We start from the raw sequence: 15,823 nt of genomic DNA, 5'->3' as shown, positions 1-15,823 counted from the left end.
ACTCAAATGAGGATAATGACGTCTATGTCATTCAGTTGTTTTGTGAATTACATGAGATAATGATTAAGAATGATCTAACTCAGAAGGGCTGGATTTTAAAGCATGTGATAGGAAGCTAGGAATGGCAAGAAGCTAGGACCATGTGGGATGGAGTTATTGATCCTTCTGTAGGGCAGTCCACTTAGAGAGATTGTCAGTGTTCTAAGTGATCAATGACTTTAGATCTAAAGAGGAGTGGTATTAGATGTGCAAGGATCACATCTAGCAAAGGGTCAAAACAACAAGGACTTCAAGATGGTATAGCTTCCCAAAGTCAAGATCTGACTGTGCCGTAGTTCTGAATTCTCAGGATTCAGGTCTGGGGTTTCCCAGGTGGCACTAGTGGCAAAGAACCTGCCTGCCAGTGCAGGAATTGCAAGAAATGTGGGTTTGATCCCTGGGTCGGGAAGATCCCCTGGCGTAGGAAATGGTACCCCATTCCAGTATTCTTGGCTTCCCAGGTGGCGCTTCCCAGTGGTAAAGAACTCACCTGTCAGTGCAGGAGAGACAAGAGACTTGGGTTTGATCCCTGGGTAGGGAAAATCTGCTGGAGGAGGGCATGGAAACCCACTCCAGTATTCATGCCTGGAGAATCCCTTGGACTGAGGAGCCTGGCAGGCTATAGTGCATAGGGTTGCAGAGGGTCAGACATGACTGAAGCAACTCAGCACAGCCAGTATTCTTGCCTGGGAAATCCCGTGGACAGAGGAGCCTAGCAAGCTAAACAAAGAATCAGACATGACTCAGTGAGCACAGGTCTAGGACCCAGGGAACAGCTGAAAAAGTAGATTCAGAATTCCCATGACAAAAGCTATGTAGAACTTCAAGATTCTCCATTCTTGTTGGGGAACTCATGGTGCTATTTAGTGATTCAGAGTAGAAACCTTCCTTGGTTAAGGGGGAACCACACCCCAGGGGAGCACAGGTCCTTAGGGCTTATTTCAGGCTCTGGGATTGTAGGTCTTTCCCAATAAAACTAGGTCAAGGATGTCAAGGGAAGTGCCTGATAGATTCACGGCCTGGTCAGAACTATGTCAGGAACAAGGTGGGGCTGAACCACTAGGTATAAAACTGTTGGCTCTTTCTGAGCCAGGCTCTGAAGACTCCAATGAATGTTACCTGGCAATTAGTTGCTGCTGTTAAAACTGTGATGGCAGTGAAACTAGAAATAAAATGGTAAACGTGGGAAGCTTTAAAAAATTAATAGAACCTGGGAGCTCACTGGATATAGGATGAAAAGGACAGAGGGGGGAGTCAAATACAACTTCCACTCCTGATAATGTGGCCGAGCGTCTAGAAGCATTAAAAGTGAAAATTGTTTTCACAGAAGGGCCAGAGTGTTAGAGGACAGAGTGAAATTGGGCCTGGGAAGAAATCCCAGTGGGGAATGTCACTGAGGGAAGTGGAAATCCAGAGAAATGTTCAAGCCAGAAAACTGTAGACTTGAGTCGTTCTCCAGCCTCTTAATGTATCTACTCTCCTACTGCCCACAGACACAAGGATTTTATTCTGTTTTTCACTTTAGGTTAACTTTAAAATCTTAGAATGTTACATATTTATTTTTGGCTTATTGGAAAGGCAATTATAGAACTTTTATTTGAAGATGAAAGTTTATTCAAACTAGGATAGGTCAGACTAGCCTGTGAATACCACGTACTTTCCAATGCAGTGTTTCATTATGCAGTGCTGGGGAAGAGAACATTGAAAATAGAACAAAACCATGATTAGTGAATAATAGGGGAAGAATAAAAAGCAAAATAATCTGTGCAAAACCTCCCTCCCCCCCTTTTTTTTCCTCTAAAAACAAGGCCATGAGATGTCTTTTTATTTGCAGTTGGTTCCACAAATTTTTTTGATACAGTACCTCAGAAAGTATTAAGCAGAAGAGATGAATCAGTTGTGGAGCTGGCTTTATAAATAACGCCTGATCCAGAAGAATTAAGAACACTACATCCTAGGTGATGGCAGCAAATGCTAAAGTTCCTAAGTACATAACGGGAAAATAAGAGAGCCTAAACAGGAAGAACATGGTCACTCAGACGTGTAGAAATTTTAAATGAAACTGTAATAGATTGTTTATAAAGGGAAAAAAGTGCAATATACATTTCAAAAGGTAACTTCATTCCTAGTGCTGGGAATATAAGCTTCATTTGACCTTTGGAGCCAAGTTGTTTTTCTCAGCCATATCTGTTGTTGTTATTGTTATTTTTAAAAAGTATCTAAGAAAGCTGTCTGAACTATGTTTGAATGGAATGAGAAGACATTGCAAAATCATTTTCTCTACAGGAAAATCAAAGCGGATGCCTAATAGACTACCCGATAAGACTTTAGCTTAAATACTTTTGGCAGGTTCCGCTACAGATGTTGACTGCTTAATTGTGGAATCTCTATTTATAAAATCATGGCCGGATGAAAAACCTAAAGTCTGAGCTAACTATGAAGATATATTCATAGGAAAACAACCTGAACTGGTACAACTTATGCAAAATTGGAAGTCAGTTTCTAGGACTCCCTTTAAAAAGGGACAGGCTGTAATGTGAGGCCCACTGTATGCCAGATTCTCCTGGGCTTCAGTTTATCCAAGAATCGTTAGTATTAAATGTAGATGAGGTGTCTCTTTTCATAACATCCTTCACATTAATGATAGAAATGTTGGGACTGTATTTCCCTCTGCCTCCTTTTTTTTGTCTAGTACCTAATACAGTATTGGGTAAGTAGACACTGCCCAATTCCCATTTATCAGTGAATGAATAAATAAAATCTATGCTCCTTGAAAATATTTTTATAATATAGTTATGGTGTATTTAAGCATCAGAAAAATCAACTCATCTTTTTTTTTAACCAGAGAATATTTTGAATTGTCTTTTGATTCTGCATTATTTCATCCTTTTGTTTATATTCTGCTGTATTAAGACTTTTGGTTACAAGTGACGAAAACCAAGTGTATAGTAGCTTAAGGGAAAGGAAAAGAAAGTTATTGGCTTATCTAAATAACTGGTGGTCCAGAGGAGGAAATTACCCCAGGTGCTGTTGGATCCAGGGTACCAATCCACTCCTAAGGTCTTCTCCCTTTCTAAGTTTTGCCTATGATTCTGTTTGTCTCTGGAGAAGGCAGTGGCAACCCACTCCAGTACTCTTGCCTAGAAAATCCCATGGACAGAGGAGCCTGGTAGGCTGCAGTCCGTGGGGTCGCTAAGGGTCGGATTGAGTGACTTCACTTTCACTTTTCATTTTCATGCATTGGAGAAAGGAATGGCAGCCCGCTCCAGTGTTCTTGCCTGGAGAATCCCAGGGATGGGGGAGCCTAGTGGGCTGCCATCTATGAGGTCGCACAGAGTCAGACATGAGTGAAGCGACTTAGCAGCAGCAGCATCTGTTTGCCTCATTCACTCCTTGCTTTGTTGATCATCAGAGGAAAGTTAATTGCCAAAGGTTTCAGCTTCCATGGGCCTCAATTAGCAAGCCCATTGTCTCAGCATCAGTTTATTCTATCCCAGTTAAGGACTCTGATTGACTCAGCTGGGTCAAGTGCTCATTCTTATAACAGATAACATAGTCAACAGACATATTTGGACCAGCCTGAATAACATGCTCACTCCCATGGTGGAAGGTTGGGAACAAGGTGCGGAAAGAGAAGGTATCATGATTGACAGCCTCACCGGAACCACATGGAATAAAGAACAATTTTCCCAGTAGAAAGGCAACACTGTTTATAGATATGTAAGGATGAAAAAATGTTAAGGATAGGGAAGAAAAATCAATAGCTATGACAGTCCACTATATTAAAATATAATACATTTGAATCAGTTCTAATGAGGTGGATGAAACTGGAGCCTATTATACAGAGTGAAGTAAGCCAGAAGGAAAAACATAAATACAGTATACTAACGCATATATATGGAATTTAGAAAGATGGTAACAATAACCCGGTGTATGAGACAGCAAAAGAGACACTGATGTATAGAACAGTCTTATGGACTCTGTGGGAGAGGGAGAGGGTGGGAAGATTTGGAAGATTGGCAATGAAACATGTAAAATATCATGTAGGAAACGAGTTGCCAATCCAGGTTCGATGCATGATGCTGGATGCTTGGGGCTGGTGCACTGGGACGGCCCAGAGGGATGGTATGGGGAGGGAGGAGGGAGGAGGGTTCGGGATGGGGGGCACATGTATACCTGTGGCGGATTCATTTTGATATTTGGCAAAACTAATACAATTATGTAAAGTTTAAAAATAAAGTTTTAAATTATGAAAAAAAAAATATATTTAAAATATTTTTCACATATTCTAATAAGGTACTGCATTTCTTCCTAATTCCAATTAACTAAAAAATACCAATAGAAAGTTCACTTTAAAATACTCATTTAATTTACTGAAATTTTATAATCTTGACATCTTTTGTCCAATGGTCTATTTGTATTTGCATGATAATTTTACTTAATATTATTCTTTCCTTTTTCATTATTTGGTGGGGATTGTAGTATAAGGAAATAAAATCCATTTTTGATAAATGATTACAACTGTGATATTTTGTGAGAAAACTTCAGTGGTAGTATTAGGTTGCATTGCCAAAGTTAAGTGTCAAATGTTTATTTCTTAACATTAATCTTTTGGGCTGCAAAACAAGATAAACTTTTAGAGGCTCACTTGTTTGTGAAAGTAAATTTGGTTAAGTAGGACATTGAAAAGGGGGATAAAATGGTAAGATTTATGATTAAATGTACCATCAGTGTAAATCCCATAATTTTAATGCACTTTTAATGTAAAGTCTGTTGTTCATCCATTAAGAAAGCATTAAATGATTATTCTGAGTTTGTGCTGAACAAAAGAAAAAGAAGGAGAGGCATATAAATTTTTGTTTTGTATCACAATCCAGTTTGGGGCATATTTTTATGTTATAGTGAGAAAGGAAGACCTGCTAATATGATTTGTTATGAAAATTACAATTATAACAGGAGGAAGAACTTTAAATGTCATTTCAGTGTTTTGTTTCACAATTTGTGATATGGGCATAATTTTACTAACATTATACTCAGAACCGCTCATCTGTTATGTTTGGAGCAGAGAAGAGTAGAAGGCAATGATTGTAACTTACATTCTTCCCTAGATTTATTAGAGTAGAAGTTTGTTTAGAATTTATCACTTGTGCTTATATTACCCAAAGGGAGAAAGAATCCATATTTAGAAATGGGTCATGCTGTATTGAGCAACTGGCATTTTGAAGCTCCAAGCATTAAAAAAAAACAAACACAACCAAACATGTGACTACAAGTTATAATTGTTTTCATTGAATCATTACCTCTTAAAGAAAAATATATTTGGTAGGATGTTTTACAGCTAGAGAGAAAATAAAAATTGTATCTAAATATTAAAAGGTAAAAAGCAAACAAGAAAAGATTGTGAGAAACATCTTTCCATTTGTTTTAGTTGCTTATTTTGTGTACATGTGTAGCTAATTACTAAAGCTTTATTTTTTGGGGAACTCTTTTTGGGAACTAATATTCTTCACTGATTTTTTCCTTATGAGATTTAAACTTGGACTCCTTCATATTTGGGATGAACTCCTGCTGTGCTTAAAGACTCTCAGTGAGTCAGAAAAAAACAGATTATATTTTTCAGACCTTTTTATTATCCTTACTGATATTTTCTGGCATGCTGTATGTCATGCAAATTAACAGTTTCTATTTGTTAAGGATACACTGAGGGTACTTGTAAATTATCTATAATGTTCTGTTGTATGTGATGTTATTTACTCAAAGTCAGTATTAGAAAATTATTGCTAGAATAAATATTTTGAATTTTGAATAACGTTGAAAATGTTCGAGATGTTTGGGTAGCATATTGAATTTAAGGGTGAAGAAATAATCCAGTTTTGGGGGAAATTTTTTTTATTTAGAACTGACCTTTAAAAAGGAAGTCACAGAGGAAACCATTCAATGGGATTTAATCTCATTTTTCTCTTCCACATATCCTATCTAAAAATTAACCCTCTTTTTAAAAGAAGGTGCGTATCTTAAATTTCTTTCTTTTTTGTGTTTGGCTCAATGCCTTATTAGTGCCATTGGTTACCACAATTTAAACTATACAAATAAGTTTTCCTTTCCTTGTATGTGACCAAAGATGTGATTTGAAAAGCTCTTTAATTTTAAATATGTTTAACTGTCCATTGTTACACACCCTGTTTATTTGTCTTATAGTCAAGATGCTTGTTTTTTACTAGAAAGTTTTGCATTTACTCAGTTAATTCAATAAATATTAACTGAGCAGCTGCTGTTTATAACATTGTGCTGTATACTTTTTATATTAGATTGGTTTTAAATATGAGGTGTTATCATTCATTAAAAAAAGTGTTTGCCTAGTTTCATGTGGAATGGGCTCTATTCTATTTTCCAAATATAGTATCCTTACCATTACCATTTAGAAATTGGAAAAAATATAGATTTAAAAAATCTGTCTTGATGTATATTAGTTGTAGGAAATGGGCTTTTGTTTGTTTATTTAAACTGGATGTTTGGTCTTCAAATCATTAGACCTAGATATTGCTCCCAAATTCAGTATAAACTTCCAAGACACTGTAGGTGCTGAGTAATATTTTGACTTTGTTACCTCATCTTAACTAATTTCATGCTAAATTTTATCTTGGATGCAGCCCAACTACAATTCTCCACTAATTAATCTCATTTTATCTTCAATGCCAGGAGAAAAAGGCCAAAGCTATATTCATTGTATGCAGTTTTGGGGGCTATAATATGATTTACACTACTTCCTACATATTCGATATTTGTTATTATAGCATGTATTCATATGTAAACATATTCAGGAACTTACAGATCTCAATCAAAATGTGGTTTCATATGTATCTTAAAATAGCTAAGAAAGAAGAAATCAAGTTTGATGCTTTCTGGTTATTTCTGCTGTAAATGTTTCCTAGATTAATACTGTTAATTTACGTAGTTATTATTCAATACTTTTAAAGATCTGATCCTAACACTATGGATAAGCAAGATAAGAAATTGCCTTGTGGCCACTGGGATTCTTGGAAGAGTTGTGTCTCTGACTTAGCAGTGGTTCTTACATGGCCATAAGTCTTGCCAATTCTAGCTCCAATGTACATGTCTGCCCCCTTGTTGCTCTGTATGCAAATCTGGCCTCTAGTGAAATCCTGCAACCTAAGTACATGATGCTAGATGCAGAGTCAATTGAAATTAATTTGGACTATGCCTGGAATACCCAGGGTGAAACACTATTCTGGTACTTCATTCAAGTTCAACTTCAGGCAAGGGACAGCACAATGGAATCTACTTTCATCTCCTGCCAAACATCTGTAAGAGGCCAGCTGGCAGTGTGGTCGGAGTTGACCCCTAAGGCTACATCCTGTCTTTCGGCTCACCGAAACCAACTCAGAGGAGGGCGTAAATAACCTTATCTTATCCTACCCTACTCCCTTGCCAAATAGAGAAATTCCATGTATCCATGTTTACAGAGTTCACTGAACTATTGAGAGTATTCTGATGGTCCAAATAGTGCAAATAACATATCAAAATTGTATGCAACCAGTTAGAAACAACAGAAAATAAGTAATTATAATCTGTAAGGCTGAATGCTCTTGTTCTCCCTGTAGTTTTATTCCAAACAACTCAGAAGAGGGGGATTACTTGGATTTTCATTTTCTTGTGATAATGTGTTTCAGGCTTTTTACCTTACATTTTTACAGTAATTTTATTTATTTATAGTTGTGCTGGGTCTTTTTTGCCACACGAGTGCTTTCTCTAGTTGCAGTGAACAGAGGCAATCTGTTGTGGTGTGTGGGCTTCTCATCGTAGTGGCTTCTCCTGTTGGGGAGCATGGTCTCTAGGTGCATGGGCTTCAGGGGTTGCGGAACCTGGTCTGAGTGGTTGCAGCCTGCCGACTCTAGAGCACAGGCTCAGTAGTTGTAACGCACCGGCTTAGTTGCTGCACGGGATGTGGACTCTTCCCGGACCAGGGTTCAAACCCCTGTCCCCTGCATTGGGAAGTCCTATCATACCTTTCAAAGGCAGCATTCAAAACAAATACATTTTAAATAGGACAGAAAGTTTTGATAATGAGAAAGGACAATGACTGTTATTATAGAGATTAAATATATCAAACCATCTTTAGGCATTTCACAATTTGGGATAATGAGCTGAAACATAGATCTTTTACACAAAGTAACAGAATTTAGAATTCTATATCTTTCGGCCTCTTTTTTAATTATAGATTTTTTTTTACTGATTTATAAACACAGGTCTTGCAGACAGTCTTGGATATACCATCAACCTCTCTGCCCAGACCTCTCCCCACTGGAAGGTCACACTTTTACCTCCAACCCAATCTGTACCCTGTGGGCTCAACTGTTGGTTAAAAACCTTTAACAACCCTGTGGTTCACAAATACAGGAGGGAAAGAAACTAAGAAAAACAGTCACAGAGGGACAGACCTCCCTCAGGAAGACATGTAGGCAGAGACATTATTTTCCAACATTGGCATCTCATTTATGTAAAAACATAAATTCACTTTATTGTGCTTTATCTTAGTCCTTTTATGATTGTTGATTTGCTTACTAGACATTTTTAGTATTCTCATTAATCAGTACGTTTGGTCTTTATTCTCTAAGCAGTTTTTTTTTTTTTTTTGGTTGTACTGCGAGTACAAAACAATGTGGTCCTCCTGGAAGGCTTGCACAGTATGAGATCCCATGTCTATGCTCTAAGAGTTTGTGTTCTAATAGAGGGGGTGATTCAACACTCAAAACATTTTTCTGTAATGCTTATAAAGGTGTGCCTAAAATAACTAGAATAGTAAAAGGATTATCAGCTCTAAGATCAGTCAGTCTTCTCAATAGGATTTAGTTTCAAGTAAATTCTTTGAAGAATTGTTGCCAGCCAAAATAGATTTGGGGGGTTTATGCTGTCTTTGGAAGGAATGATGCTAAAGCTGAAACTCCAGTACTTTGGCTACCTCATGTGAAGAGTTGACTCATTGGAAAAGACTCTGATGCTGGGAGGGATTGCGGGCAGGAGGAGAAGGGGACGACAGAGGATGAGATGGCTGGATGGCATCACTGACTTGATGGACGTGAGTCTGAGTGAACTCCGGGAGTTGGTAATGGACAGGGAGGCCTGGCGTGCTGCAATTCATGGGGTTGCAAAGAGTCGGACACGACTGAGTGACTGAACTGAACTGAACTGAACTGATGCTTTCTTTTGACCTTCCATTTTCATGGCTCAGTTCTCACTTTTATCTCAGACTGGTCAAACCTGGAGCAATAATGCACCTATTTTGTTAACTGGAAGCTTTTTAGCTTCTTACTCTTTTGGCAAAACTTTTGTATTCTATTCCCTTCAGAGTCTTGTTATCTGAATTATGTCAAACAGTTTAAAGATGTTAGTGATTTGAGATTCTTTCTTTCCAAGAGGGCACATTAACTTTTGAGAGTGATCCTCAATTCTTAAATGAACAAAGGTACTTGCTCTTCAAAGGAGTGAGTGCTGATTATCAGAGATAGAATAGCAGACCAAGAGTTGTTGAGGCCCTGACAGTCTTTGGGTGATGGTGGAATCTCTTTGATCATTTCGGAGTTTAAATAGATCTCACTCAGAATTTCTCAGTTATAGTATTTTACTCCTCAATCAGTATGTGAAAAGTGGATTCTCTGGGAAATGACCCTAAAAAGTACAAATGTACCCTCTTTCCGAGGGGCATATTCAGCAACAAAAATCCCATGATTTGACCCGCTGATTTTTAGAGTCTGACAGTTTATATTTCTACTGTTATTAAAGAAAGCAGGGAAAGCATTTCTGTATCCTGCCACAGTCCTTCCTTCCTGTTTTAGTTATGAACAGGAGACGCTAGAAACTACTGTACATCGTCTGTCCTTAACTTCCAGCAAGAAAGGAATGTCTTTCAAAGATCATCTGGAACTTGTCTGCCTTTGCTAATGTAGTGCAGAGCAGTTCTAAAAATAAAGACAGGATTGTTGAGTCCATGAGGAGCAGCTTATTTCATCACTGTTGTTTTTCACTTGTAGCCTTGTGCCTTGTATGGTGGTTTCTGTCTCTCAGATCACGCTAAGAAGAGCTGTTCTGTTCCTGTGCTCTGGGAATGCTAGAGTAGAGAGTCTGTGCTTTTGAGAATAATATTTGGCTCATACAAGGGGCCTGTGTTCTGCAAGTGTAATGTTTGATGCATATAAGGAGGATTAGCATCCATGGGAATTGAGGCAGAGAAATTGAATAGAAATGCCAGAGTCAAATAAAGAAGTGTTTATTTATTGATATTATGTTGAATCTTTTAATAGAAAATGTTAAATTAGCATAATTAAATAGGAGGTCTGATTTTGCTATCTTGTTTTTGCTTGATGGGAAAGTTAGCGTTGATTTTATGGCTATTGAGAAATTTTAGTTATCTTTTCATATCCAAGGCTCCCAGACTTTAGAGCAACAACTCCTTTTATCTGTGCTTATCTGTATTTATTCTAATCAAATAAGCATTCCTACAGAATGCAGTCTTGAAATATATACTAGAAGATGACACAGAAATTTCATAAGAGCTTGGTAGCTGTATATGTGGCTAATAATTTTTCTCTGCCATTTATTGTAAAGGGAGGACTGCAGATTATTAGTAATCTCATGATTCATTTTGCATATTATGATTAAGTTACATATCTTGGTCTTCTTTTTTATTTCCTTTTTAGATACTAGCTCAGTCATGCACTGAAATCCTGGAATTGCGGCCCTCAAGTGTCTGTGTGGGGCGTAAGTAGTTTGAATTTAAAAATACCTTGTAAGAAATTGTACTTTTTTTCCTAGTTAAAATATATGATTTGAAACTCATGTTGGAAAGAGAATAGCAAAATTAATTTTTTGGCATCTTTTTCTGCAAGAATTTTTAAATAATTCCTTGAAATATTTCTATTTTAAATTCAAATTTTTAAGATTGGAGTGTTATTTTAAATAATGAACATATTGTGTGACAGGCTTTTAAAATCTTCTGTATATTTAGTTCATGTTTGAGACCTTTCTTATGACAAGTAAAATAAAATAGGAAATTTTCTCTTTTATCTGATTATACAAACAGGCATGTATCTGTAGACTGAGCTCCATGCTCTTATGACCTGGCCAAAGTACGTCCCTGCCAGCTCACGGTGGATGGCAGGAAAGAAGCAGGTGGCTTGATCAGCTGGTGCTAAAAAACAGACTCAGGTTTTAGCACTTTCAAGCCATCCAACCCAAAGAGAGTGGGATTCTCTGTGGCCTATATAATTTCTTCAAGTTTTAACCTGGAGTTCATTTTAACCCAACTTTTCTTTCAAAAGTTAAATATTGGCTCTGGTGGCCTCCCACCTGCTGGACATGGGATGAGGTTCTACATCTTTTAGTGTTCTGTGCTCTTAGTCGCTCAGTCGTGTCCGACTCTTTGCGATCCCATGGACTGTAGCCTGCCAAGCTCCTCTGTCCATGGCCATTCTCCAGGCAAGAATACTTGAGTGGGTAGCCATGCCCTCTTCTAGGGGATTTTCCCAACCCAGGGATTGAACCCAGGTCTCCCGCATTTCAGGCTGATTCTTTACCGGCTGAGCTGCTAGGGAAGCCCAAGAATACTGGAGTGGGTAGCCTATCCCTTCTCCAGGGGATCTTCCTGACATATGAATCAAACCAGGGACTCCTGCATTGCAGGCATCTTTTAGACCCACCCTTCCTTAATGATTACTGAGATGTTTAAGAGGAATAGTGCATTTGAACATTCTAGAGTGGGATGGTGGTCTTTGCATTTATAATTTGGCCTAATCCTTACAACACTATTCAGCAGTTTTATAATCCTGGATTCACAGATGGGGAAACTGAGACAGAAATATATTCAGTAGTTGCTATTAGTAAATGTCCTGTTAGATTCTTGTCTGTCTGACTCCAAAAGCTCATGTTCTTTTTCTGAGTCACATTTTACATTTCACTTGCACTTTATTGTAACTTATAAGAACATTCTTTATATTCAATAACACACTGAATGAAGAGTGGCATGGCAGCATTTTCTTCCACAGTTAATTATTAGATATGTGTTAGATTATCTTGGGTAGGGGGTCTCTGAAGAGGATTGAAAGTTAATTACTATTAAAAGAATTGACATATCTTCTTACAGCTAAGCAGCAAAGATATAAACATTTAAACTTTTCTTCCAGCATATTATTTCACTCTCTAACATTTAGTGACTGCTCCTCTTACACAGAGTATGAGTCAAATCAACTTCTTTTACTAATTGGCCACAGATTATTATTAGTCCAAAATGCCTGACTTTTGAAGAGTTACAAGTCTGTATGCAACAAATTAAAAGTAGGATTAGATATGTGAAGAAGCTGTTAAAGAAGAACCTCTGTATGGGGTGTCATAGGTTAAAGAAATTACAACACGCGACTGTTCTAAGAACCAGGTAAAATGAGGCATTAACTTCTTCACATTCTCATACCTCAGTACCTAAGACATCCCTACAGATATTTTCCTCAGGATAGAATTTGGGCAAGTTTGTACAGTATCTGTCTGGGATGACTGTTGTGCTTCAATTCTATTGGTCAATTACACTTCAGTTCTTTTTGGTTATTATTGGAAAACACTTCGTTCAAAATGTAAAATAATGCATCTCTACCTGGCAGTGAAGGGCATCTCCACTGTATTTCCTTGGAAGGTCTAAGAAAACTACTAAGACCATGTCTTTTGTTATTAGTTGACCGAATAGTATTAAAAAATTCGTTGTACCTTGATGCTTTTGATTCAAGTGATGCTTTTTGTTGTTGTTCTTGAAAAGTAGCATTTACATTTTGTATTCTTCCTTTTACTTCTAGAGGAATTTCAAGTTGTTTTGAATGGAAGAGGATTCAACCTGGGGAGTCGGAAAGGCAGTGTTCTCTGTACTTACACTGTAAATGAAACATACACGATAAGTATGTCTCCATAATTTCCGTATTGCTTTAATATCTGTGCAGTATTTCAGCATGAAGTATTTTTGTCAGCTGAAACCAGCAGTGCTATATTTTTTTTAATCAGTAAAGAAAGGAAGTGCAATAATAATGCAAGTAGTAATAATAGTTACTTAATAGTTATTTAATAATGGCAACAGTTGTTCATAACTTATTAAATGCTGGATTGTATCTGAAGTATCCTCATTATACAATTTATGGCCTTGTGGCTGAAAGAGTCGTATAACTTGTCTGTGATTATGCAACTAATACTGGGCAGAGCTGAGAGTTGAACCCAGTTTTCTCTGTGTGGACTATACCCACCCCCTGATTTAATTGTCTCTTTCTCCACATTTGTTTCTTGTCACTCTTGCTTGAAAGTCTACCAGTCTTGGACTACTTTACTACTTATTACCTCATTTTATTGTCACTTTCTGTCTTTGTCTAATTTGCAACTAAGTTGTCAGCCAGTTTCCTGAGGACAGACTTCTTGCCTTAAAGATATGTCTGTAATGTCTCCCTGGTACAGTATTTGTTGGTGATTATCATATTTAAGGAATTAAATTTCACTTTGCCTAGCTTGACTTTCAAAAAAGCAGATGAGTGCAACATTTTTAATCTTTATTCTGAGAAAAACTTCTCTTTAAATAAATAGATCTTAATATTCTGGGCTTTTTGGGTCTCTTTTAAGACTTTTCTCCTCGTTGGTGATTATATTGTCTTCTAAAATTTTATACTGTAAGGCAGATGCTGCAACTCTGTGAACTCTGGTAGAAATATTTTTTGAAAGGATCATCTACAATTTTGTTTATCTGATTGTTATAAACTCTCCGTTTAGCACAATTTTGTCTGCATGCAAAGTAACTGCTCAATATGTTTGTTGAATTACAGTGTTAAGGGTCTCAGCATGGTAAATGATATCATTAATTCCTATCTTTTCTATTAAAATCATCATTTTAGTAAGGAAAGGCAATAATATTTGTAACGAACTCTCTTGTTAGTAGGTTCTACAACTGAAGAGGAAAAATTATTTTAGTATTTTTATTTAGTAGTCATCTATATCTAAGCATTAACTTTACCTAACTTCTTTTGATTATGGGTTGGAGTTTATTATAATAGAAATATATTTTATGTTTAGCTATATGAGATTAAATTTACTAAAATAAATCTCAAGTAAATTGAGTCAGATTGTATTTTCATAATTTGCATTCTAAGATTATCTATCTGATCATGTAGCTTTTCTGAATATTTATAGTCTAGATTATTTTTTTCATATCTATGAAAATTGCAAGGCAACTTAAGTATTCTATAAAATGTATTTATATATTATTTGTTGTTGTTTAGTTGCTAAGTCGTGTCTGACTGTTTTGCAACCCCATGGACTTTAGCCCACCAGGCTCCTCTGTCTGTGGAATTTTCCAGGCAAGAGTACCGAAGTGGGTTGCCATTCCCTTATCCAGAGGATCTTCAGAGGATCCAGGGATCAAACCCTCATGTCCTGCATTGGCAGGTGTATTCTTTACCACTGAGCCACCTAGGAAGCCTGTTTATATGTTATAGACCCAATTATTTTATTAAGCTCTTGAAATAAATTTATTATCCTTTGGATATTTATCTTTATCATTTTAAAATTCTGCTTTTAAAATATATATCATTGTTTCTTGAATGTCTAATATATTGACAAAGTTGAGGGAGAAAAGGTGATAATTTTATAGTATCTACAAACTATATGTGAATGTTATATAAAAAATCATAATTTATGATTTACCAGTACTGTATATCAATAAGGCATATAATCTCTATTTTTCATTCTGTGTTCCTTCTCTTATTTCTTTAGATGAGTGTCTTTTTGTTTTTTCATGCTGATGTATCTAATGCCCCACACTTGAACACTGATTGCTGTATCTCTTTATATCATTAATAAAACTGCATGAGATACATAAAGCCCCTTATTAATTCAATGGCATCTTATTTTCTAGATGAAAAGCCAGTAAGTGTGGAACAGAATTCTATGCTTTGTCCTGCTCCTACCCTGCATGAAGTTGGAGAGTAAGTGCTTCATTAAAACATTTAAAAACTTTTTAGCTACAAATTATAAGGAAATTGTGACCCAATACGCAGTAGTTGTTTTGTCTATTGTTGATATACAGATTGAACATGGAATAGTAAAACCTAGGCAGATCACTCTGGTTAGTACTTTATATGTTTCTTAGTAGATTTGAAATTGGTAAAGTCTTTTTTATTTTGTTTCTTAAATATTGATTAAAAGACTCTATAAATATTTATCTGGGTAGGTTGGAGATCTGTTGTTAGAGTCTTTAAACAGTAAAGCCATGGCCAGTGTTTTGAATTTTAGTGTATTGAATTTACACACACACACACACACACAAATTTCAAAAATGGGATTTTGACTAATTACTATAGTATTTAAATATTAAGATTGGAGAGCAAAAGGAATGTGGCTCAGTAAGGCACAACTTAGACTAGGAAATATTTGTTCTTTAAGTTGTGTCCCAGTCCTGTTAAGGTCTATATTCTTATGTTCTTTGGTATGGCAATAAACCATGATACCTGGATAAACTAAAAGCTATTTAGTTTAGAGGAAGGGCTATTATTTTAGTCACCTAAAATACACAGATAATTTTATCAGTATCTTAATATTTTCATCTGTGACTTTTCCCCCTGCTCTCTTTATTGTGCAGAAAATGACCGTGAATAGTTCACATGTTCTCTTGTTCAACAGTTCAGTTCAGTTCAGTTCAGTAGCTCAGTCGAGTCTGACTGTTTGCGACCCCATGAATCGCAACACGCCAGGC

At 36.6% G+C, this 15,823-nt stretch overlaps 1 protein-coding gene across 1 annotated transcript in view; it reads left to right on the top strand.

The window, feature by feature from the left end:
* ANTXR2 (anthrax toxin receptor 2) overlaps nt 1-15,823 on the top strand; it is a 180,869-nt gene that overhangs the window by 32,623 nt on the left and 132,423 nt on the right. Inside the window, exons 8-10 of the mRNA XM_010845903.1 lie at nt 10,755-10,815; nt 12,894-12,992; nt 14,987-15,056. Of these exons, the coding sequence (XP_010844205.1) occupies nt 10,755-10,815; nt 12,894-12,992; nt 14,987-15,056 (230 nt within the window). The remainder of the gene's footprint in view (nt 1-10,754; nt 10,816-12,893; nt 12,993-14,986; nt 15,057-15,823) is intronic.

Source organism: Bison bison, unplaced genomic scaffold (genome assembly GCF_000754665.1).
Source record: "Bison bison bison isolate TAMUID 2011002044 unplaced genomic scaffold, Bison_UMD1.0 scf7180017864228, whole genome shotgun sequence".
NCBI lineage: Eukaryota > Metazoa > Chordata > Mammalia > Artiodactyla > Bovidae > Bison > Bison bison.
This window is presented reverse-complemented; position numbering and strand designations above follow the sequence as displayed.